General features: G+C 38.8%; 2 protein-coding genes and 1 pseudogene across 3 annotated transcripts; all 3 read right to left on the reverse strand.

Annotated features, from left to right (window-relative positions):
- Nucleotides 1-4,805: 4,805 nt before the first annotated feature.
- Nucleotides 4,806-6,707, reverse strand: LOC147493843 (uncharacterized). Its single transcript, XM_086567957.1, has 5 exons — nt 6,533-6,707; nt 6,211-6,449; nt 5,931-6,101; nt 5,579-5,843; nt 4,806-5,062 (listed from the first exon to the last, which is right to left on the reverse strand). The coding sequence occupies exons 1-5, from the start codon at nt 6,705-6,707 to the stop codon at nt 4,806-4,808; spliced, it is 1,107 nt and encodes a 368-aa protein (XP_086424083.1).
- Nucleotides 6,708-8,219: 1,512 nt separating this feature from the next.
- On the reverse strand, nt 8,220-9,059 carry LOC147493844 (uncharacterized). The gene has a single exon (XM_086567958.1). The coding sequence runs from the start codon at nt 9,057-9,059 to the stop codon at nt 8,220-8,222; it is 840 nt and encodes a 279-aa protein (XP_086424084.1).
- A 1,421-nt stretch (nt 9,060-10,480) lies between these two features.
- On the reverse strand, nt 10,481-18,481 carry LOC147493845 (uncharacterized; annotated as a pseudogene). The gene is made up of 7 exons (XR_015199788.1): nt 18,041-18,481; nt 17,034-17,217; nt 15,945-16,040; nt 14,736-14,992; nt 14,278-14,285; nt 11,557-11,769; nt 10,481-11,458 (listed from the first exon to the last, which is right to left on the reverse strand). The product of XR_015199788.1 is annotated as an uncharacterized LOC147493845 (transcript).
- Nucleotides 18,482-27,356: the final 8,875 nt, after the last annotated feature.

Consider the following 27,356-nt stretch of genomic DNA (forward strand, 5'->3'; position numbering starts at 1 on the left):
CAGACTCCACATCTAGATGTTGATCATCGTATACTCCGCTACCTTAAAGGTTCGATCAACAAAGGGATTCTCTTATCCGCTAATAGTTCTTTACATATCTCTGGTTTTTGTGACTCTGATTGGGCTGGCTGCCCTGTCACTCGTCGTTCTACTAGTGGTTATTGCACTTTTCTTGGTTCTAGCCCTATATCCTAGAAAACAAAGAAACAGAGCACTATATCCCGTTCTTCTGCTGAAGTCGAATATTGTTCCATGGCTACCCTAGCATGTGAACTTCAATGGTTGAAGTATCTTCTCTCTGACTTAGGCATCTCTCATCCTTCTCCGATGAACATGTTCTGTGACAATCAAGTCGCCTTTCATCTCTCTCAAAATCCAGTTTTTCATGAATGCACAAAGCACATCGAATTGGACTGTCATTTCTTACGTGATAAGATAGAGGCCAAGTTACTATCTCCTATGTTCGTTCCATCCTCAGATCAGGTGGCTGACACCTTCACTAAACCTCTCGGCAAGGACACCTTTCTAAGATTAATTCGCAAGTTGGGAATTCTTGATATTCACTCTCCAACTTGAGGGGGAGTATTAGAAGTTGTTTTTCATGTCATAGTGCAGAGCGCGACCTGCGCTCGACCAAAGCATGATAGAGCGCGCCCTGCACCCATGCCTTGACCAGAGTCCAGTAGATATAGTGCATGCAGAGCGCGACCTACGCTCGTCCAAGGCTCAACCCGAGCGCACCCCGTGCCTCGCGTATTATTTAGAAATCCACCGACTATTTTAGTTTAGTTCCTATTTTAGAATCTTGTAATCTCTATATAAACAATTGTAATCTCCTTAGAAATTAATCAATTGTAACCTTTCACTTGCCATTTCGTCTTCTAGATTTCTCCCCTATTTCCCATTTCTCTCTACTGTCCTTCACTTGTGATCTTCCAGCTCCGTTCGAGTGCCCTTTCATCTTACTCCGTTGCTCTTTGCTGCCTTGCAACACAGGTTTGTCTCCTCCCTTCTATCCCATTGTTTTGTATTCTTGCTGTTATCATTACTTTACTGTTCCCTCATCACAAATCAGTCACTTTGTTTACAATCGTTTCTCTTTGTAGCTTGTTCGCTCTTCGTTATTTCCGTTTTCCTTCTTGTTGTTGAGTTATCATGCCTGAATCGGAATCAGGGGACACCTCAACCTACCAGATCGAGGGGGTCGGGGTCCTCGATGTCGGATCTAGCGATCATACCGATAGATAGATCTCAAATCCCCGCTCTGCCGATCCTCGCCATTACCATCTACTTCCGGAAGGAAGGCTACTCTTCCTCCTCCACCGTCATATCACTGCGGACCTAACTTAGATGCCATTAAAGCTACTTATGGTATCCCCGGCGATGTGGTCCTAGAGCACGTGCCTGGTGTCACCAACTTTCCTCACTTGGTAAAGCCGCGGCCTGGGTGTCTAATCGCTACCGTGGGCTAGATAGAAGCTGGCTTGCGATTTCCTTTAACCCTTCTTGATGTAGACGTATGCAATCACTTCAATATTCCACCGTGCCAAGGGATAGGTAACTTTTGGCGTGTCATGTATGTCGCGAATCATTATAATAAAACCCATTCTCCTATAATCCAGCTCTGTGATATCATTGCTCATTATTACATAAAGAAGAGCACTAAATTCAGTAGTGTAGGTTACCAGTCCTTCTGTACTCGTCCGCAGAAGAAGTCTTTTATTCTCCACATCACAACCTCTGACAAGGTGTGGCATTATTATCCGTTGTATTTGTCTCGAAGTTTCTCTGAGGCATCTCAGTTTTCTTACCAGTGGTACGTAACACCTTTGTTTTTGTTAGCGACACTTTTGTCTAACTTTGTTTTTAACTTGTCTTTCTTTTGTGACTTAGGCTGGAAACCTGATTCGCGATCTCAAATCTACACCGGCATTTCTTCAGAAATTTTCAAAAGACTCCGCAACTTGGGTAGCGCCCAGTGTGAAGTTTTTGGCATTGATCCCGAAAAAGGCAACCTACTGTTACTTGATCCTGCCCTAAAGAACATCGACCAATACCAAGGTCCCCTCTATCGCCTGCCACCACCCAAAGAAAGAAAACCCAAATCCTCCCCCCTCCATAAAAGGAAGAGAAAGGCCCACAGGTCCTTCAAATACACCACCAAGATTTATCACTCTCAAGCTGTCGCCTAACGAACCACAGCCGCACAATCCCACGCTCTTCCTCCTGACACCGCACGTTCCTCCTGTTCCTCTTTAGCAGATTGGGAAGACGATTTTGCCAACCCCTCCTCTTCCCTTCCTTCCGCTGCCATGGCCACCAGGAAACTTAAACTGTGGGACAAACTCAGATGGTGATGAGCCCGTTGAAGTTGCGGCCAAGAGCCCCCCAACGAAAAAGGCCAAGAACCCCCCTCGTTGGTTCCCCCTTCCTCTGGTGTAGTTGAAATCTGGCACCCTCAATTCAAAGCTAAATACCATGAAGTAACTATTTGCGACTCCGCCTTAGACAACCTAGCGGTCGCAGCGTCCTTGTTTTTCAACTCTCATCTTCCCAAGGACCAGTCATATGGCGATTCTGGCATGTTCGCCTCCCACCGAGCATCCATTTATACAGGCTGGGAAAAGGTGCAGTGTGCTCTTCTTCCCTCTTCCCCTTATATTTCGCAGCAAACTCTTGCTAACCACTATTTTGCTTCAGCTGAGCCTGGACATAGGCTATGTGGTGCGTGGATTAACCAACACCCTAGAGTCTTTGGATGTGATTAAGAAGGAGATTCACGGCCCAGACAGCTGGAAAGCCAAGTTTGCTAAGCTGGAGAAGGACAGGGATGATCTCCGAATCATAATGGTGAAGTCCCAAAAAGCGCTCCAACAAGCTGAGGACCGACACCACGATTATGTAGCGGGGGTCGCCTCCAAAATGGAAAGCCAAAAGGAGATGGACAAGCTCACCACTCAGGCCGCGGTGGACAATGGCTATGAAGGAAGCAGTGGAGCGATTCCGAAGCCTAGCTGAAAAGAAGATTGGTCGTGAACTTAAACAGCAGCTCGAAGAGCTTACTATGGCCAATCGTCTACTTCCCATTCCGCCTCCAGCTCTTGACACTAAAACTTCAACACCAACACTGATTGTTCCCGAGGTTGTGGCGCCAGTGCCCCCTAGCCACTCCCAGCGCGGTCACCTCCCCAATCGAGGTGGATGGTGATCATACCACAGCTATGGATGTGGCTGAGGTTTCTTCTGAGAAGGATGCAGCCGAAAGACAGGCAGTAAAAAATTTGTACTTAGTTGTTCTTTTGAAACTTATATACTCTGCACTTTTTGTGTTTGTATAATCATATTTTAGCCTGGATTTCTGGGTATGCCCAGCAGGTCATCAATCAATTATATTTTGCCTTTCCCATCTTACTCCATCTCCCACAGTTTCATATTATGCGAACACCAATCATTTGTAGTGCATGTGATCTTAAAGCTATTTCTCTTTCAAGTAATCAATATTGAATTTACGTTAGAATTAACGAGATATCAGCTCCATACCCCGGCTATTACGCCTGATGGGGCAATTAATTGTTTCTTAAAGGATAATTCTGACCTCTAGCCGCGAACTTTTCATTTCCATTCTATGTTGATCACCTGTGAAGCCTGTTGGGGGCAGCTCAATTTACCCCCGTGTTGATTTGGACGCCAGTTTTGCGAATGCCTCATCCCCCCACTTTGTTTTGGTTAGTTACAAGCCTTTTGGGGGCAGCTCACTTTTCCCCCATGTTGATTTGGACGTTGAGTCCGTGAAATACTCATCCCCCCCGCTGTCTTTGGTCAACTGTGGAGCCTTTAGGGGAATCTCACTTTGCCCCCATGTTGATTCGGACATTACTTCTATGAAGGGCTCATCCCCCCAGCTGTCGTTGGTCAGTTGTGAAGCCTTTTGGGGGTAGCTCACTTTGCCCCCATGTTGATTTGGACGTTCTATCCGCAGCGGGCTCCCCTGTCTTTAGTCAGCTGTGAAACCTTTAGGGGGCAACTCACTTTGCCCCCATGTTGATTTGGACGTTGAGTCCACGAAAGGCTCATCCCCCCCCGCTTTGGTCAGTTGTGAAACCTTTAGAGGGCATCTCACTTTGCCCCCATGTTGATTTGGACGTTACGTCCCGAAGGCGGCTCCTTCCCCGGCTGTCTTTGGTCAGCTGTGAAGCCTTTTGGGGGCAGCTCACTTTGCCCCCATGTTGATTTGGACATTCAGTCCGCGAAGGGCTCATACCCCCCACTGTCTTTGGTCAGTTGTGTAGCCTTTAGGGGGCATCTAACTTTTCCCCCATGTTGATTTGGACGTTCCGTCCGCGAAGGGGCTCATTCCCCCGCTTTTTTGGTCAGTTGTGAAGCCGTTTGGGGGCAGCTCACTTTGCCCCCATGTTGATTTGGACGTTTAGTCCTCGAAGGGCTCCTCCCCCCCGCTGTCTTTGGTCAGCTGTGAAGCCTTTAGGGGGCAGCTCACTTTGCCCCCATATTGATTTGAGCATTAAGTCCACGAATGGCTTATTCCCCCCGTTGTCTTTGGTTAGCTGTGAAGCCTTAGGGGACAGCTCACTTTGCCCCCATGTTAATATTCTTCATTCAATACCCTTGCCATCATTGGAAGAAACACACTCTTTATTTCAAGGATATAACAACCAAAAGACAAGATATAATTCCTCGTCTCCCATAACTTTTATTCAAAAACAAATCTATTCTTACTCAACTAAAATAGAAAGAAAACAAACTAAAGAATGCCCTCCGCTATGGAATTTTTTCAACATTCTGATGTTCTATGGTTTCTCTATCTTTTCTCCTGCTGAAGTCTGTAACCTGTAAGTTCCAGAAGTACCCTTCTCCGTCACGACATATGGTCCCTCCCAGTTGGGACCCAGTTTACCTTCATTCTCCTTCTTAGTGGCCGGTGTAACTCGTCCCAGCACCAAATCCCCAACCTTGAAAGTTCGCGGCTTCACTCGCTTATCATACTGTCTCTGCAACTTTCGATGATATTCCTCCAGTCGTATGTGCGCTATTTCTCTTCTTTCCTCTATGAGATTCAACTAAGTGGCTAAGATCCTCTCATTTATTCCCAATTCCACAACTCTGGTTCTTGTCGTTTTTTCTATCATCTTTACTGGTATGACTGCCTCTACCCCATACGCCATCGCGAATGGTGATTCATTTGTAGATGTTCGTGGTATTGTGCGATAAGCCCACAGTACGTGATTCAGTTCATCAGCACATGCTCCTTTCCGATCCTCCAGTTTTCTCTTGAGGTTATCCAGTATGATTTCATTTGACGCCTCTGCTTGTCCATTTCCTTCTGGATTGTAAGGGGCCAAGAACCCTTGCTTTACTTTGAACGCCTGCAGAAATTCCCGTACCTTTCCCCCAGTAAATTGAGTTCCATTATCCGCGATGATCATATATGGCAACCCGAACCTACATATGATGTTCTCCCACAGAAACTTCTTCACATTTTCTTCTTTAACTTGTTGTAATGCCACTCCTTCTACCCACTTGGTAAAATAGTCAGTAGCGGCCAACATAAACCTTCATTTACCAGTCGCCATGGGCAGAGGTCCAACTATATCCAGTGCCCACATGGCAAATGGCCAAGGGCTAAACACATTATGGAACGTCTCAGCTGGTGAATGTATCAATGGTGCAAACCTCTGGCATTTCTCACATCTCTTAGCATACTCTGTGGCATCTCTCTTCATGTGGGGCCAGAAATACCCCTGCAATATCAACCTGTGCGTGGTTGTTCGCCCAGCTGAGTGACTCCCATAGTCACCTTCGTGCATCTCGGCCAAAATTTCTTGAACCTGCTGCGACCCTATACACTTTAACATTAGTCCGTTGAAATTTCTCCTATACAGATCTCCATCTAGTAATGTGTACCTTTGACTCACCTGTTCCATCTTCAGTCTTTCTTGTTTGTTTTCTATCTCTACTCCCATCAGAAAAGTTTTTATGGGTGTCATCCAACCTAGCTCCTTCTCAGTGGTAAACCAAACCCCTTCTTCCTCTGATGTACTTGGTTTATTTAATACCCTCACTTCGATAGATCGACCCTCTGTCCCCTGGCGAGATCGGCAGCCATAAAGCCAAGCGCCAAGATGTCTATTCTCTCGGGGACCCTAAGTGGGCAAATTTGATCGTACTGAACTTGCTTGCTTTCCTTCGTAGAACCTCCAGGTATCTTGCCATCCTTGGGCAACGAGCCATGAACCCCCCATTCACTTGACAAATTACCAAGTTAGAATCAGAATAAACAGACAATTCACTCACTCCCAGATCCTGTGCCATATCCAATCCTGCTATCACTGCTTCATACTCAGACTCATTATTTGAAGCCGCGAATCCCAGTTTCATTAACAACTCTAGCCGAGTGTTCTCAGGCGTCACTAGGACGACGTCAATTCCGTTTCCTGTATCGGTAGAGGAGCCATCCGCAAAAACCCTCCACCCATTCCGCGTATTCACGATAGAAGAGGTGCCTTTCCTAAATAACTTTTCAACTCCTGAAAGGCTTCTTCACACTCCGCAGTCCATTGGAAATCAGGCGTTTTCCGTAGCAAACGATATAGTGGTCGGCACTTGTCCGACGATTTGGAAATAAATCTGTTCAGTGCCGCAACCCTCCCCGCCAGCCTTTGTACATCTTTCACATTTTGAGGGGACGACATTTCTATCAGTGATCTGATCTATTCGAGATTCGCCTCTATTCCGATGTGTGACTATGTAACCCAAGAACTTTCCTGAAGTTACCCCAAAGGTGCATTTTTTGGGATTGAGTTTCAGCCTATGAGTTCGCAGTATGCGAAAAGTTTCTTGGAGACCTTCTAAGTGTTCCTCTTCCGACATGCTTTTTTCCACCATGTCGTTAATATATATCTCCATTCCTCTCCGAATCTTACCTTCAAACATTTTTTCTCCTAACCGCTAAAATGTGGCACCCGCATTTTTTAAACCAAAGGGTATTCTGGTGTAACAATAGGTACCACCCTCCACCACGAAGGTTGTTTTTTCCTGATCTGGACCATACATCGCGACCTGATTGTACCCCATGGACGCGTCCATGAAAGAAAACACTTTGAAACCTGCAATTCTGTCCACTAGCTCGTCTACTCGAGGCATAGAGTAACAATCTTTCGGACACTCTTTGTTTACATCCGTAAAGTCAACGCACATTCTGACTTTGTTGTTCTTTTTTGGAACCGAGACCACATTGGACAACCATTCCGTGAATTATACATTCCTTATTATTCCCGCCCCTTTCAGTCGTATAACCTCCTCGCGAATCCCATCGGCGTACTTGGGTCTCACGCTTCTCATCTTTTGTCTCACAGGCTTCGCATCTTCATTCATATGCAAGTGATGACAGACAAACTCTGGGTTTAATCCCGTGATATCCTCAATCACCCATGCAAATATATCTGTATTCTTTGACAAAAACTGCACTAACTTACTTTTCCACTCCTCCGGCAAGTCAAATCCCACCGATGTAAATTTCTCCTCCTCTCCCACCCCCAAGTTCACTACCTCAATTTCATCCAAGGTTTTCGGTCCCAGCGGAGGCTCGTATACTTCTGTCGCCACTATCTCCTATAATTGCTATGTTGATCCTTGTTCACATGTCGACCCCTCTCCCTTCGTTCCTCGGATCATGCTATTTACAGTTACCTGATGGATGTTCTGTGCTGCCACCTGATCCCCCCTTATTTCATATATTCCCCCATTGGTGGGGAAGCGAATCACCTAGTAATATGTCGATGGAATTGCCCTCATTTCATGGATCCACCTTCTCCCTAGAATTGCGTTATATTGGGAACTAGTGTCCACCACCATAAACCTGGTGAATACCGTCATCGACCCTGCCGTTACTGGTAGCACCAACTCCCCCAATGGCTCTGTCATACTATCGTTGAACCCATACAAGTTGGTTTGAGGGGCCTTTAACTGATCTATGTAGATGTTCATCTCCTCCATGGCCCTTTTAAATAATATAAATTCACTGAACTTCCACAGTCTATCAACACCCTCTTTACCATATAATTACCCATTGCTATGGTAATCACCAATGCATCCTCATGCGGCGAAGTTACTGACTCTAGGTCTTTCGGGGTGAACATTATGTTTTCCTCACCCATCGCGGTTCCACTAACTAATCGCGATATGCTCACCACCTAATTAACCTATTACAAGCTCGATGTCCTTCTTATCTTGTCTCTGTGAGCATTCCTTCCCAATGCTTCCCCACTAAAGATGACATTGATAGTACCTAAAATTCTAGTCGGCGCTGGCACTCTCTCGGCCTGACGAACCTCTGTTACAAACTCCCTGAGCATTCCTTTTTCAATCATTCTTTCCACTAACCATTTCAAAGCATAACATTCATTAGTGGCATGATTCCTGATTTGATGATACGTGCAAAATGGTTTCCCTTCTATCTCCCCCGGAGTACTCCGCGGACCCTCATAAAATTGTTGCCCCTTAATGAGAGGCAAGATTTCCTCTAAAGGCCTGTTAAGAGGAGTCTGTTCTATTTCGCGGTATGACTTCCTCTCTCGGACCTCCCTTCTGCCTCGATCCCCCGTCCTCTCTGGACCTCGGTTCTCTCCCCTGTATGATCCTCTCTTTCTGTCTTCTTCCTTACCTTTACCCTTTCGGTCATCTCTGTCTACAGCCTGCACTGCTTTCCCTGACTTCTTCTGTTCCTTCGCATTCCTTTGCATTATATCTTCATATCGTATGTATTTTTCTACCTTTGGGTACAAAGCATGCAAGGTAGTGATTTCGATTTTGGAAACCAATTCATGAACTCTAGTTCCCTGCCTCAAGCCATGCTGGAAGGCAATGACTGTGGTATGCTCATCTAGATTTTCCACCCTCAATGTTTCCTCCTTGAACCTACACAAAAACTCCCTTAAAGACTCCGCGGATCTTTGTTTAATGTTGAACAGTGCCGCAATATCGACCACCCTTCTCTTCTGGTGTATGAAGTGATCAACAAATGCGTGCTCTAGCTCCTCAAACATTTTGATGCTCCGTGAACCCAACCTGTAATACCAATCTAAGGCTCCCCCCTTAAGACTGGCGGGGAACATCATGCAGCGGAGCCCATCATACTTACTCTCCTGCCATAATGGCATCTGCTGCCGAAAATGGTGCAAATGATCAGTAAGGTCTCCCTTCCCATCATATCTCTCAAACTTAGGCTAGGAGAACCTCTTAGGCACTTCTGAATTCCATATCAAATCCGCCCGATTTTATTAAGACTTCGCGAACCTCCTTCTCAAGCAAAGACTGTTCGCTCTTTCCGCTATGCGGTTCGTTTCTCTATCTTTCTCAATCATAGCATGTACTATCTCCAAAGTGATGCCCGCGGTCTATTCTGCGTCCGGAGGCGGATACTCTTCGTTCTCCCCCTCTACTTCACTGCTCCGAGGATCCCCCCGCTCCGTTTCACCCCGTGTGGTCTCCCTCTCCTTTCTCAACTCGTCATTCTCATTCCTTAACCTAACTATCTCTTCCTGAAGAAGTATGGTAGCGTCGGCCGCCACGTCTGATATTTCTTCCTCTCCTACCCCTTCCATCTCAACACTCCCTGTTTTGTCAACTGCCTCTCTAATTGCTACTTTCTTGGGTCTACCTACTCATCTTTTCCCTACAGTGGCCATTTTCTTATATACAGTCCCCACAGACGGTGTCAAATGTATGATCTCCTCTTACAACCTATAAGATTACTAGTATTATGTCCCTTCTCAACTCCCTTTCTCTTCTCTCGGGATCGATCTTTTTCTCTCCTTTTTCTTTGGCCTCTTCTTCTTTATATCTCACCCCCTTTTTCATCCAGCGGTCCATCTCTCTTTCATCTAGCGGTCTATCTCTCTCCACGTGGTGTGTCGGTTATCTTGTAGTTAGGGTTCCGCGGAATACGATCCACTGCAGCATGTCTTCTCCTTCTTATACCGGATATGGCCCCCTTACCACCAATAACCTCCCATGTCATGAATATGACCCATACACACACCCTAATCCGTGAGCGGATGCGACCTATTGCGTTGACTTACAGGAGAGCTAAATGTTGTTTGCCCGTACGCAACCTAATTACATAAGCATACAACTCACATATATGCACTCACGCCGTATCAGAAATCCATGCTACACGAAGTCCTACTGTGATGGATGTGTACTACTACTACGCCGTATCAGCAATCCATGCTACTGCTACTACTACTACGTAATTTTTGCATATTTTACTTTTAGTCTCTAGAAATTTTGTTTCCATTAGACATACTTAAACACCAATCAAACCGTCTCTAATTCCCTCTCAAACTAGGGGCGTAAGATGTAAGATTGCAGTTTCGGTTATTATTCCCTAGCTTTCTTATGCCACTGCTGTGCTTAGTTAATGTGCATTTGAGCCATATAACGTACAATGGCTTGACAGAAAATAAGTGGCCAGGCGTTTATAGTTCTTTTCTACATAGTGAAGATACAACTTTGATATAACATCACAATCCCTTACGTATTTCCTTAGTAGTGGAAACACCTAATTGCTTGCACAGCCGCAGATAAATAGGAGACTGTTCTTTCATACAATGATAACAGATATCACAACTCTCTCAACAACTAAAAAATTATTCTCTCATACTTAACCAATTTCCGTCCAAAGGCGCATCTCCACCACCGAAAATACAAGTGATCTCCAATCAATCAGATTCTTAGCTGTATTGTAAATTATACACCATGGCTTCCTGTAACCCATCAATGTTGCCCATCCGATCAAAAAATGATTTATTCCATAAGCGGACTAGACAACTTGTTCCATAGGGCTTTCTCTAATTCACAAGTTTCCATATACCTCTGCAAGCAATAAACATATATTTGTAGCTTTACTAAGCGTCCACATATTGAGAAACTGAACATCAGTACCAAAAGGAAAAACTTTCGGCTGTACAAAAATTTGACAAGTGCTCTTCCAGTTGATGACCTAACAACCAGATATGATATGTAACTGATGGTAGCTGACTAGCTATTTACCTCAGATAGATGTGATCCTAATGCCTAACACAGGGAATGAATTCAAAGGAAACTAAGGGGTCACTATCACTTCTTCACAAGGGCAAGAGAGGACTTTCGGAACCATACATTCCTGCAATAAAGCCAACAAAAATCAGCAGCATGATGATACCCAGTAAGAATCTGCGGAGGAGGACAAGTCCTTGCCATCTGGGAACTTTCCACTAGGTTGAGTCATGCTGCTCTCACTGCTCCAACGAGTCTCAGAATCACCAAAGGGAGGAGTTGAACACTTGGGACAAACACAATCACCCCCAAGAAATGAAGGTACGGTCTGAAGATACTCAGAGAGCACCTTTTTGTACATTACTCCTTCAATCCGCAACTTTTGTCGAGTGACGGGTTTCAGAACCTGATGAGAATCTCAGATATGTAGCTATAAGTACATGTTTCAGAAAATGACGAAACCAAAGATAAAAAGCGCTCGAAGATGATGATAATGGAGCTTACTTGAATAAAGGTCTGAGCAACCACTCTAACAACTGGAGCAAGCCGTATGATAAACAAACAACCAAGACAATTTGGATAGTGATCTTGAACAAGGGAAGAGCAAGATCTCAGTATTTGCATTGGAAAATTGAAGGGTGTCAAACCTTCACAATCCATTAAAACTGTAACTTGAGGAACTTCTGAATTGACCAAGTGCAAGACTCCCTGTTCAATCTAAGCGATACTCAAAAAGAATAAAAATTCATACCATCAACTCTTTCCTAAGGCTTTTGAAAAATTCAAGGGGAAAGAGTAAAATCAATTTGTAAAATTCTCCAACATTTACTGGTGTAAATTCTGTAGTTACATATCCCAAGTTTCTAAGCGAACGCTCCAGTACTATTTTTTGATACTAGGCAATCAAGAATGCAATGGGGTCCTACAAAGCCTAAAACAAAACTCCAGACCATGTCTCCGTAGTAGCAAATGACCAAACCCGACTGCATAAACTAAAACTCAGATATTCAAATATAGAACGCTCTAACAGCCAATACTATACGTAGGGTAGTACTTCGAGGATTTTTTTCATCCTCAAATGTAATACAAAAACTAGGTTAAAATTTAAAACGGTAAGTTTTTCTCTTCTTATTTCTCAGGTAGTTAGTTTGCTGGGATCATTTCATGAAGACTCTTGTAGGCATGGGTAAATTTACGACAGGGAATAAATTCAGTGAAAACATCAAAATACCGGTTGTACTTCCACTACTTTTCTAAAACCCCAAGTTAATGTTCTTGTTAGTATCTAGGCCTGTTGTTTTTCTTACATTGCATTATGACAGCATTAACAGCACCCACTCCATTGACTCAAGATTTTAGAAAGAAATAAGACTAAAACGGAGGAACTGTGCACCGAGATGATCATGAAAATTTCAAATCACTAGCCAAAACTCAGGCTGAAATGAGGCAGCTGATTTTGGTTCTGACATTTCATGTGTCTCACCTAACGCTTTCGGTTTTCCTAGCTTAAAATACCAAGTCGATTGACTAGGAGATTTTTTATTTTATTTTATTTTTTAATGTAGAGTTTAATTTCATAACAAGACCTAAGCTACGCGTCCTAGATTTGTTTTCCTTCCCAAACTACCCTTATTACAAGAGCAAATGCTCCTGTTATTACATGATACTTGATTAAAACTTATGTAGATAATAATTATTTTACGTAATATGACATTTGATGTGAAAATACTCCACAAAAGGATAAGTACAGTCTTTGAACCAATGGAAGAAAATGAAACAGAATCTTAGAACCCCCTCCCCCCCCTCACAGTATTACCAAGTCAGCCATGCCTTCCGTCTAGTTAGTGCATGTGCAATGTCATCTTTACCCTTCCCCACGTAAAATTAATAAAATAGCCCTCAACTCTATGAAGACCACCACATTATCGAATATTTGACAAACATTAGATTTACAAAATTGTCATTAAATAAATGGTCCACCCCTTGAAAGTGTGGTGTACAGTGTACACGTGCCGTCATCTTGATGGTCAACAAATTTAATCCAAAGAACGTGATTTAATATAACCAACTACTTAGTTTTTAATCTTGACCATCCATTCAAATTGATCCTATGGCTAACTCATTGTCTTCCTCCTCACATGACAAATTAGAAAAAGTCCATCAAATATTCTATACCATCATCGGTGATATAACAAGGAGATATAAGTCCTATAACATTTTAATACAAAAGAAATTACATTAGTGTATTAGTGTGGAAATGTAATGAAACAAATTGAGTATGGAACATTTGGGTAGTTAACTTTCAATAAAACACGGAGAAATTTTATTAGTATTCTACCCCCACTATATTTAAACATATTAGTAGTACCCACCAACTCAAAAAATCACAAGTATTGGTGATGGTAACTTCAAGGGGATATGGTTTAAGCCATTGGATTGAGTTGATAGGATGGGGACAAGTGTCCTAACTCCCTCTTTGTTTAACATTGTATTGAGTTGATAGAATAAAGACACATGTCACTAACAAACCCCTTTGTTTAAGCCGTTGGAATGAGTTGATAGGATGAGGACACGTGGCACTAGGCCCCCCTTTGGTCTTGGGAAGTCAAGTGGGTATTTAGGTAAGTTTAGGTCCGAAAAGGTATTTAATACATTTCACATGACTCAAACAGCAAGATCACGGTCACACTTTGTTGACTTGATCCTGCTGTGAGTCTTTGGGGGGGGGGGAGAGAGGAGAGGTTCTAAAAATCTGAAAATGAAAAGCCAAATATATAAGTATAATGACAAGTACAAACCTAGGATAACTATACGTTAATTTGACATGGAATGGAAAGGAAACAACACCATAATATGTTATACGCATTTGATTTATAGACCAATTAAAACTAAAAAACAAAAAGAGTACTAAAGCTGATAATGTGCTCTATTTACCACTAGGATAGAAGCTCCTTTTGTGGAATCTGGTATGACCAAATGTCGTTTTGGGAAGGATAAGCCATGGTCGATAGTTTCTCCATAAAACCAAGATTTCGTCCCTCTTTCCAGGGTTTGCAATACAAAAGAACAAAGATTCAAACCTTTGCTCATGTTACATGCCCCCTACCTAAAAAACAATTTTCATTGTTGAAGTTCCAAGTGCCACAACTTTGATTCCTCACTTTCAAATGTCATATACTAGCACCACTGGTGATCTCATCCTTCTATCTACCAATAACACCAAACTTGCTCAACTTTTATTTTTGGGGTGTCTGTCTGTGTTGGCGGGGTGATGCCAACAAAATATTTTCCTCCAAACCAATACATAGGTTTCTAGTTTATCTACCCTTTTGTTGTTTTCCGACCTGGGGAAGTCTCCATTTATATCCATTTATAACGTGAGAACAACAACTTACGTAACAATATGGTATAATTCATCATAAAATTTTACTCACACCATTGTACGTAAATGACATGTCCAACAGCCGAAGGACTAAAATATAAAAAGGAATCAAGAAACATAGGACAGAAAGCACTTCTTTTAGTTATACAAGACCCAACAATGACAATTTTCTTCTTCATGCTCCCAAAATTATGTGTATTGGAAAGTTGAGTATATCAGATTTTAAAAATTCAGATTATATTCTCTTAATCAATGGAAAAAAAATTGGATTTTGCAACCCTATAAAATAAAAGGGTCGTACCAATTGCTTGAGTAAACCGAGGCCTTTCATGAAATGGCAAGCTGGTACAAGCAAGTCCCAAGCGGACAAAAAGGAAAGGTTGGAGCTTCACATCATATCCATGCCAGAACACCAAATGCGACCATGACTGAAGCTCGTGTACGGAAAGTATATTATAAGTCTCCCTCCATCGAATGGTCTTCTTGACTGAGGAAAAGAAGCACGCATAGTCGCCATTTGCGGCAGCAAAGAATCTACGAAGCTCATCCTCGTTAATTCTGCAAGGTTTTTAATAAGTCAAACATATAATTAACACAGGTGTCTTTATAACAAATTTGGTCTGTACAGGTATCTCTCACTGTCGGCATCTGTGTGTGCTGTTGTTTTAGGCACATACCATACGCACTGACTATCCTTTTGAGCCGTGTCCTTAATAAGATTACCATAATTGGACAGCTAGACTTTTTTCGGGTCATTTAATTACTACGCATGGGGATCGAGTAAACTTAAATTTGAATCTCACCAATTCAGGTATCGCAGGAGGATGCTTTATGAGATTTCTTTTAACCTGTTCTAGATATTTGACCACCATAATCTGGTACTGCAATTGTTGAACCAAATAAACCGTAAAGAACAGAACGCCTTCCTTATAAGTAAAGGGTTCTTTATGGTGAAAAAATGTCAAAATACGCAGGATCTGGGGGGAAGGTTGCACCAAAAAGACCCAAAGAGTTAAACTCAGTGCTTAACAAGAAATACAGATCTGTGCATCCATAGCATGTTTATATTCTGAGACATGCATGCTTGCATCTCTTTAACCTTGCAAAGTATATTATATATGTAAACTTTACTTGTAATGTATCACTTTGTGAAACTTCGCAAACTACTGTTGTTTTCCACAGACTATTATCAACCTTCAGTCCACCTTATCTATGTCGACTCGTAGTTCACTTCGTTCAATTACTTGGCTTACTCTGGATATAACTTGCATATTTGCATCAGTATCCAACTTCTACATACATTTAACATGCAGACAAATACAATGCATATTCATTTTTCCATAACTCTTCTTCCACTCTTCTTAATAGCTTAAAGAACCCACAAAGCCTAAAGGCATAGATGACTAATAGCATCTTAAGCATTAGACAGTAGTATACAATATAAGACTACTCAGTACTATGTAAAGAAAAAAACATTTCTTGGCATGCAGGAACTGTATAACTAAGTCACCTTTCAAGTAAAGTTAGATTCTGCTTTTCCAGCTCCTTGTACAGTTGTATTAGCCAATTTTCAGGTGCTAAACTTTGAGGTGATTCATCACAAACCCTGACAAATATAAGAGAATATAATTAATCAGAATAGTTTGAGTTAAGAAATTAGAATTAGAATTTGATTTATGGATAAAATTACACTTTTCACCATAAGGTTAAAAATGAAGAATCAATACATCATTCAAAGAGAAAGAATAAGGAATGATGGTCCTGAACCACAGAGCTTTAACCGTAACTAACCAAAATAATGAAAATATAAATATATCATAAATGAAAAACTGATTGCAGTTAACCGAACAAGCAATAACATGTACAAAAATAAAGACACAGCCAACCCCCCTCTCCTTACTCTTTTTTCACTCTCAATGTTTGTATCATAGCCATTGTTTGTTCTCAAGCACTGGATTGCCCATCAGCTCTATCGCTGGAATTCATCTCAATCGTAATAATGTTAAATTTTAACCATTTGTTTAAATGAACAAGTGACTACTTCCATAGATTCATACAAGTTCCAAAAATAATAAAAAGGTGGGGGTAATCAACATTGGCCAAAAAGAAGCACGACTAGTCAGCATTGGCAAAAAAAAACATATGCATCCCCCCCCCCCCAGATAGATATATGCCTACCCACGCTGGATTCATCTGTTATCTCGTCTTCTAAACATCAAACAGAGTGAAACTTAGAGGTGTATGGTGTTCCCATACTTACCAACCATGTTGTATGTGGCTTAGACAACGGGACAATGTCTGAAGAGTAAGGCATAGCAGAAAAAAGGAAAATTCTCATAACCTGCTTTATGAATTGATTGTATTCAAAAAGAAAAGAACCCGTTATGATACATACATATGTACCATGTTACAAACTTCCACTACATGTCTACATATATATATTTAAGATTGTTAAGAACATGTCAACTCAACAGGACGATGCTTCTTTGGGAAACTGTTATCTTTAAATATATTTGCCTACTACCTACTATAGAAGCACCCTGTTCCAACTTCTTCATTCAGTATTATTGAAAACCAAATATAGCTTAAAAGCTTTCACCTTTCAGACCTTATATCTTGAGTTTGCTGTAAGACAGGTGGCTCTGAAAATGGTTCAGAATTTGGCTGAGAATCACCGCTAGCATCCGAGTTCTCTCTGTCAGATTCGGATTGCTCAGAAAAAGCTGTTGCTACCGAGAGGAACAATAGTGGTCTTGACAAATGCTATAAAATATAGAAAAGAAGAAAAACAAATTTACATTAAACTAAGGGAAACATCTAAGTTAACATCAAAACAATGCAAATTAAAATCTATATGCATGGGGGAAAAAGGTGCAACTAACAGTCAAAACCCTTCAACCTTGTATTAGAAAAATTAAACAGCAACCACAAGGAAATGCAGTTTCCTTTGGATAAGACAGATTCTGTTTGCAAATAAAGATTACTAAATTCATCGAGGCCTACCACCAATAGAGCCACCGGGTTCAGTTTGATTTTCAGTTAGTGTAGCATGTGCACAAAGGAAGGTTGTACCAGCATGTTCACACCATATTACTCTGCATAGGCGACTCAGTATGGTTATCAGTATGTGCGCACATGCACTTTGATCTGTTTTACATTTGTACACCACAGCATCTGCATCTTTGTTTATTAATTATAAATGAATGTAGAAACTAAATGAAAAAATATAATATTTTTATACTTCTCCAAAAAGTACCCGATAGGTTTTCAATACAAACTAAATGAGAACTAAGAATATTGCACAGCTTGCTAATTTAAACATACAAAAAATGTTGATCTAGACATTCATGTTGTTTGTCAAGATAGTACTTAAATTTTTTCCAGCCTATGAACGTACAAGGAAACTATGAGGCCAACGCGAATTCAAATTCCAAGAACCAAGTCACAAAAAGATACTTCAAAGGTGGAGCAGGGACACACATGTTATACGATAGTAGTACGTAATACAGACAGACGTGCATTATGTGCAATAACCATATGACACAAAAATGTATGAATACGGTAATGCACTGAAATTTGTTTAGTGTGTGGATAACAACCTGGATGCCCTCAAGGGTGCCCATCTCTGTATCCACTTGAACGGTGGGTAACATAGGAGTTGCAGAGCACTCCAAAAAACAGGGCATTTAGCCTTTGAGATTCTCCGAGCAGCAACCTTGAACAAAAAGACTGCTATATGGGCAGCACATTCAAGTCCAGGTCTATTCTGATACATAGAATCCATACGCTTATTAATAGTCTTTGGAATAGCAGTAATAGCTGATATTTTCGATCTTTTCGTACTGGTAGACACACTCGGAATTTCCAGCTTTTTACTTGAAAACGAATAATCACCCATTGCTTCCAGATTCAAACTCTTAAACTATTTTGTTGCAAATACTCATATATTATCTAACATGTAATCTTCCATTCATATAACAAACAAATTTATATCAATTGTTTTACCTCCAAAATTTTTGAAGATTTGATGAAAGAGATTTAAATGGAAAGTTATTATTAATTATTTTAGACTAAAAAAACTTGAACTGTACAAGTCTTATTATTAGACCCAACTGGCACGTGGGGCCTTTTTGCCTTTTTCACACGTTGCACTCAGAGGTTCAACTTATTGGCTATTGCTGACGCTGTCTAGAATCTAGATTACATCACTACTAGACAATCAACGGTTTATATTAAAAGGAAACATTTTGGGCGAGTTGGGTTGTGTTTTCATGATAGCCCAAATACAAACCTCATAAATGTTTGGCCTCAGAATGTAAACATAAGCCCAATCTGAGAAACAGATTCTGATCAAGTTTCCTGTTTCTAAACTCGAATTTTCTATTTGGTTAAACCATAGAATCTAAGGTTTAACTATCAATTTTGTCAGTGTACTTCACAGATTTTTTCAATTTGGTGACTCCACCTTTTTTTAAATCTAATTTGGCCTCTATTTTTATTTATTATTATTTTTTTCAATTTGGTGACTCTGTTTGTTAATTCGGACTCTAATCTTTCTAACAGAGTCAAATATTTTCTAATTTAGACTTAATTGTCGCCGTCAAATATTTTCTAATTTGGACTTAATTGTCGCTGTAATTGGAACTTTCAATTTTGGTTCAATTTTTTTGCAAAAATCAAACAAATTGTTGATCGAAGATGGCATCGTCAAACTTTGTGAAGCTTTATTGGTGTGGACATCCATCCATATTCAATATGTCTAAGTCAGAAAAAATAAATAAATAAATAAATTCCCAGTAATTAAATTGTATTATGCTTGCAAGACTCGTCGATGTAGTTTTTTTAAATGGTTGAAGGAGCCACCGATACCAGAGATGAGAAATGACGAATGAGGAATCATTGAATAAGTTATTGGAAATGACCATTGAACTTGAACGAAAATGCAAGAAAATGCTTGAAACTAAAGTGAAAGAGCTGGAGAATAAAGTGGGGAAAAATAAAAATATTTCGAGGAAGAAGAACTTATTGATCATCCTACTTAGCTTGTTATTTGTTTGATTTGTTATCGTCTTTAAATTTGGTTCTTTAAATTTTAGTTTGATGTATTGTTATTAAACTGCAATAAAATGAAGAAAATGGATTTAAATAATGACTACTCATTGTTATTGATTTAACATCAACTTCAAACATACTCTAGACACACTGACTTCAATTCAAACACACTGACTTCAAACATACTTCAACACATGACTGACTTCAAACTTTACTAAGAAACAGGGCACAAAGACAGAAAATAACAAAACAACCAATTTAAGTCCATTTTCTTCTTCAATTCTTTGGTGGATGGTTGGTGGTGGATGCCTACACAACCTCCCCATTAGCTTTCATCTTCTTCTTCAGTTCTTGACCCAAGTAAGCCATCATCATCCTAATATCCTAATAGTGAAATTTTCATTACCCTCTTGCGCAATGAATTCCCACAAAATCTTTAAATATTCTTCATTGAAATTATGATATCTTTCAATATTTTGTTCCATCTTCATTATAATTCCATAGTGAACTTACTTCTGCCATGAATGAGAAATGACTGAGAGAAAGAACTTGAGAGAGATGGAATTTGGAGTGAGGAAGAATTGGTCCTGGGGAGTGCTTAGTAAGGGCACAATTCCAACACAAAAAGTTCACAATTCCAATACTTAAAATTGAGAACATTTGGCTTATTAAGGGCACGGGTTGCATTTGTAGGTTGATCAAAGACCTTGCATTGTGACAAACCACTAACTATTCTCTTTTGACAAAACAATAACTTGCAGACAAAGGAAGTGACAAAAATAAGGTCCGACATAGAAAACATACAAAGCAAAATAAGTGAAGACTGGCATAGATAGTTTTTTTCAGATTGAGGATAACAAGATAGTACCAAATACATATGGATTGACAAACAATATATCCCCAAACCAAAATATGAAAATTATCCAAAATACATGCCTAAATACTGAGTCGGGACATATATAGGATCATTTTTTCATGGTTGCAGTCTTCTTGCAAGATTTCTTGGCACCTAGTACATTCTCTCTCTCGAAGTTATTTGAGTTTATTACACCACCATTTATTAGAAAATCCACATTTGAAAGCCTTGGAAATTACAAATTTCCAAAGAGTTGCATTATTCCTACCAACTCGGGTCTTGTGCTTGGAGCAGATCTTGTGCTTGCTTCCTGTCTTGTGCTCCTTGTTAGCAATTCAGAATACGGGAGTTATTCAGTACAGGTATAATTTGAGTTTTATTTGTTTACATATAAGAAACATTTGATCAACAATTCGGTCAAAATTCAAAATTAATAATAATGTTAATAATATCGTTAGTATGTTTTATACAAGTATTAAACGTTTTGAAATAAAAATTTGGATATCAAAAATTCGGTATACTTAAAGAGAAATTATAATATATATTTGTCAATATAATTAAAATATTTCACTAATTTTACTCTAACTATATATTATAATGTTCTACTTATAATTTTACTTATAACTATATATTATAACTAGAGTAAAATGTTTTACTTATAATGGTTTACTTATAACTATATATATATATTACAAATATATAATTAGAGTAAAATGTTATACTTATTATAATGTTTCACTGATTTTACTCTAGTACAATTATAATATATATTTGTCAATATGTCTCTCTCTTCTATATTTATATCTATTTTAGAATATAGATTTGTAAATTGTATCGGAAAATAAGAATTAGAAACAACACATTCATGTCTTTATGTTAGTTTACTCGATCATTTGATCTGCAAAAAGAAAAAAATCATGTCTTTCATAGATATACAAAAGTTTTTAAGTCATTGTCAATCTCATATCTTTTTTCTCCTCTATTTTTTGTTTCTTATTTATGTTTCTTTATGCTACTCATCCTTACAAGAATTTGGTTTTCAAAAAATAAATAAATTATATGAAGTATTTTTTTAAATGAATTTTTGAATAATTCGGTAATTCCTGTTTTATACGTTCATAGTAAAAAAAAACATGAATTATTCTAAATTATTGAAAGGTTCGAAAGTGGCCTTCAAAAATTCGATTCGTGAATTATACGCGAATTATTCGGAGTATTGCTAACAAGGCTTGTGCTTGGAGCAACCCTTGTGGTTTGAGTAGCTCTTTTGGTTGGAGTAGCCCTTGTGCTTGGCCGGAGCAGCCCTTGTGCTTGGAGTAACTCTTCTAATTGGTTGGAGTTGCTCTTGTGCTTGGAGTAGCTCTTTAGGTAGGAGCAGCTCTTGTGCTTGGAGCATTCCAAGCTGGTTTGTTGGTAACCCCATTTAATTTGATATTGATGATTGTTGACTTCCGACTGCTTGTTTTGAGAATTGTCTTCCATAATCACAAGGGTAGACTCCATAACCTTGGGGGTACTTTGTCCCTTCTAGCTAGCTGAGGGCTCCACTCCATCTAACTATATAATAAAGTTAACAAATACATTATAGTACATATATAAACATAAAAGAAATGGCATACATGTTTATGACATTACAACACTACACATTCACTTGTTCTTGTCTTGGAAGCACCACTTACTGGCATATTGAATACACCACTTACATGCACACTAGAAGCAGCCCTTACAAGTTCTTTATGTCTTCTTTTGGAAGGTACATCCAATCTTGTACTGGTAAACCCACCTAGAAAATCCTCTTGAATAACTGGCACATTGTGCATAACTGCTTCATCAATATTGGAAACACTGGTTGGTACATTGTCCATACCTTGGTCATTTTTCTAACACATCCAAACAAAATAAATAAATAAATAAAATAAAATAACTTGTGCCAATACAATAAAAGTCTTTAATAGTTATATTTTATAAAGTGGAAATTTTTACTACTTACATCGATGACTAGCCTTTGAGAACAAGTTTTCTTGTTATGACCAACTGTGTTGTATATACAGCTCATTCTCCTTCCAACTCTAGAAACATGAGTTGTTGTCTTCTCAGCTTCATGTGACTCTTTTCTCCTTTGCTTTTTTGGTCTACCAGATATTCTCCTATTTATATGAGGCAAAAATATAGCCAGTTTGGATCTTGGCCACATTCTTTCTCCATTAAGAGGTTGTATGTATGTATCATATGCTCTATGCAAAGTCTCCAAGAAGTAACATGGATTAACATACTTGTCTGGATAATCAGTAATATAATATATTGCACTGACTGCATGGCAACATGGAATACCACTTAAACCCCACGTTTTGCAAAAACAACACCTATTTCTTAAATCAACAACATACCCATCCAAACCAAACTTGACTTCAAATTTGTAATCACCAACAGAATATGTTGCCCGCTTGTAGTGTTCCACCTTATTCTTCTCTAGTTTTTCTCTTGCCTTTCGAGTCAATTTGTCATGCCATTAGCTCATTGCCTTTTTCTTTTTATTATTATTATTTTTTCCATCCTACCCATCAAATAGATTATAATGTCCTTAAGCATATGAATGATGGGTTTAGCTCTTGCCTCAATAATAACACCATTAATAAAATACTCACAGATGTTGTTCTCAACAGTTTCACAAGATGAGGATGCAAGAAAAAAAGCTTTAGACCACCTATGAGGCCCCTGCTTCATCAAATAAGCATGCCCCAGTGGACATATACTCTCCATTTCATCCATGACAATGTTAAACTCCTCTTAAGTTCCACATTTAGAAGCTTCCGGTCTAAAACATGCTCCTTAACTGAGCCCCTCTATAGTTCTTCCTAAAGTTTGCATATATGTGCCTGACACAACATCTATGTTCAGCCATTGGCAATAACTGTTCAATAGCATGGACCAACCCTTTCTAATGATCTGTAATTAGTGTAATCCCTGCACCTTGAATTATGTCCAAGTCATTCATCAACAATTGTATAGACCACGACCAAGAATCTATGGTCCCCCCCTCAACTACTACCAAAGCAATTGGGTACATTTGGTTGTTTCCATCCCTTCCAACTGTAGCCAAAAGTTCACCTTTACAAAAACCCTTGAGAAAACAATCATCTAAACCAATAACCTAGCATGCACCACCTTAACCACCCTTTCTTCAATGCCTCAATACGCACATACATTCTTAGAAAATGAGCTTGCATTGAAGGACCAGGATTGTCAACCTCAATATGCACTTCATTGTCAGCATTTGTTTGCACATTAGAAGAAGGATTGTGAACTTCAATTTTGACAGTTAAACCACGATTGGACCTCAATATCTCATAGGCATAGTACCATACACTGCTATAATGTTCTTATAACATTTTATCAACTTCTCCTAATGAAATTCTCTTTGCCCTATAACACTGAGTCAAAATGACATACAAGTGGTATTTCTCTTTGACATCATCCCTAAAATCTCTCAACCTCCACATATGATTATTAATTATCTTATCATGATATATACCACTAAGAAATTTTGCATTTGCAACCCTGATATGGAATACCCTAACACACTTGTGCTTATCAACCAAGGTCTTTATCTGCCAGACGTCTTCTCCTTGCATTTTGCTTCCCCACACTCTCCAAGGGAACCCATCAGCACAGTTGGCATGTATAAATTTCTTTGTATTCCTTGTAAAATGAATGAGAAACCCTTTACTAACTGCTAAAGCTTTTAAACAGTCCTTCAATTCATCTTTATTTGCAAATCTCATGCCTACAACTGGTAACACCTTGAACATATCATTCTTCAAATTGTAGACGGGGTAACTTGGTTGCTTTCTCACCACTCTGCTAGCATCATCCTCATCACTAGACTCAGTATTAGGACTAATGTACTCAAGATAGTTAGGAATATCACTATCATACCCTGTTTCTAAGATTTCTTGAGGTTCAGAACTTGTTTGAGTTTGAGCTTGAGCTTTAGATGATGGTGGAGATTGAAATGATGGTAGAGGTTCAGAAAATGGTGGAGTTTGAGGGGTAGGTTCAAATGAAGGTTCACATGGTGGCTCTAGACTAGTTTGGGATATGGGTGCCACTTCCTGACTAACATTTTGCTTTGACGTACTTCATTTTCCTAACTCTCACTTCTATTAACTCCTCATCATTATCAGTTAAATGATCCAAACTAGCAAACATCATCACTCTCACTTTCATTTTCCTCGATTCGCGAAAATTTATAAGCTGCCCTTTGGTCATCCAAATCCTCAGTATCACTATCACCTTCCTTACTATAACAATCACCATGAATATGATGAGTCTGAGAAGGTTCAACTGGCAGTGTATCAATAAAAAAGGGATCACCCTCAACACCATGCTCAAGAAAAATTGAAACAACTCCATAATCGATCTAATGTGTCTTCCACCATCTGACATGTTGAAACTTCATCATATAATGTTCTTAAACCACCCTCTAATGAACTACTAGGTAACAGATAATACATTTTAGTGCATCTTTGTATACCTAACACCTTGATCTTATCAACTAACTCAAAATATGACACCATTTCAAGTTTAATATCAAAGAAATAGTTTGCTAGCCCTCCACTATATGTAAGCTCAGGAATTCTCTCAAACTTGTCATAGAAATTCAATTCAATAACATACTTGCTCATTGACAGACAAAAAAAGTTCATAATAAACAATAATATTATAAACAATGAACAAAAATATTATAAACAATTAATGAACAACAATGCAATAAAAAACAGTCTATTAAAAAATAAAAAAACATAGCAATTAGTAAACACCAATTCATAAATACAATATAATATTTCATAATGCTCCCACAAAAGAAACTACATCACAATTTAATAATTTATTATCAAACCATAAAAAAAAAAAAAAAAAAAAAAAAAAAACCCCTCTACCAATGGCAAAAGTACCATATTTTAACAAATTAACATGAAACACCAACATTATTTTAACAAATATCTGTCTCAACCCTAGATTATTGTCTTAATTTCACATTTGTTATCATAAAATATCAAAATGACAAAGTAAACTTACTTGTCGATTACCGCGATTTGTACTTTGTTCAATGTTTCTTTCTCGGTTAACCTTCCATCTTCACATGCTTCGTTATCGATTTCTAGATTCCCCACTTTCAATTCCCAGTTTTAGTTTCACAATTTCACGATTTTAGTTTTAGTTTGTTGTTAACCCTACTTTTATTTTCTCAGACAACACTTATTGTTTTTTGTTGTTGTTTTTGGATCTGTTAACATTAGAGAATGCAACAAGACCACGTGTTCAAATCTTTACGATTCAATTAAGATACGTGGTCAAATCTGGGCTCAGTTTGTTGGAGTACACACGGTTTGCTAAGTAATGACATGTAATTATCGAAAGAAGAAAAAAAATATGCCACATCAGAAAATATTTGACTATGTTAGAAAGATTAGAATTCGAATTAACAGAGTCACCAAATTGAAAATTATATATATTACGTGTCATTACTTAGCCTACAAAATCTTTATATATGCCCGTGTCATATATTACGTGTCATTATATATATATATATATTACGTGCCATTCTTCAGGTTATATATATATACCCGTGTCATATATTACGTGTCATTACTTAGCCTACAAAATTATATATTACATGTCATTATATATATGCCCGGCTCTTAAAAAGACCTTAAATAAGAACCAAATCTAAAACAACCCACAACTTCACCTACAAAATGATTTAAAACATAATCTTTTGTTCATATGATCTACTAACCATAAAGAACATCTCTACAAAAATTTAACTCGTTTGATATCCTCTAACTTAGATAAAAATAGTTGTCAATTTTTGAAAAAATATCTAACAGTCCAGAAATGTCTAGTTTTTGCAATCATCTTTTGCCAATGTTAAAAATTGTCAAACAAGTTGAATTTTTGTAGAGATATTATTTGTGGTTAGTAGATCATATGCACAAAAGATTAGGTTTTAAATCATTTTGTAGGTGAAATTGTGGGTTGTTTTAGATTTGGTCATTATTTAAGGTCATGGCTTTATCTTAAACGGATTGTCCGTTTACAGACATGTTAATTATATAGTGTCTTGCGCAGCTTATATAATGTCTTGCACAGCTTATATAGTGTCATATATAAACATAAATTAAAAAAGTTGTTCAAGACACTATATAAGCTGTTCAAGACACTATATAAGCTGTTCAAGACACATGTCCGTAAATAGACTAGTCCGTTTAAGAGAAAGCCTGATTTAAGGTCCTTTTAGGAGCCTAAAAAAAACCTGGTCACCAAATTGAAAAAACCTGTAAAGTACGTTGGCCAAATTGATAGTTAAACCATTACCTAATGTATGTATTTAATGATTTCAATCTTCACTTAACATCATGATCTCTATGGTAAATACTTCAACCTATCTATGAACTGATGTACCTAATGCATGAATAGGCCATGTACTAGTTGAAAATTGAAACAGGTGTCACTCTTTTACTTGATTCAACCATGATAAATACACATTGTTCTCCAACCGGCCACGCCTTTCAATTTTGACCAATTCAATGGGTCTTTGACCCTTTTGCCCTTCCGTACAACACTCTCTTTCCTCCTACCATACTCTCTCTCCTCTGCAATGCACTCTCTTTCCTTGCTAGGGATGTCAATAGGCCGGGACAAGCCCGAAGCCCGATTGAATCCGAACCGATAAGATAAGGACTTAGACTTTAAATTTAGCCCGATAAGATTATTGGGCGAGGTCTAGACATACCTATGTCCGATCCGATAATGGCCCGAAATCTATAATAGTTTTATGTGTTTTATATATAATATTATTAATATATATATCTATTATATTTATTAAAAATTGATATAAAAAATTGGAAGCCATATTGGTTAGTATTGTGTTTGCCACACACGAGATGTGTGTTCGATTCTTGCCACTTACAAATTTGATTAAATTTTAGAAAAAAATAACAGTTTCCATGT

This window comes from Coptis chinensis, chromosome 6 (assembly GCF_015680905.1).
Source record: "Coptis chinensis isolate HL-2020 chromosome 6, ASM1568090v1, whole genome shotgun sequence".
Lineage (NCBI taxonomy): Eukaryota > Viridiplantae > Streptophyta > Magnoliopsida > Ranunculales > Ranunculaceae > Coptis > Coptis chinensis.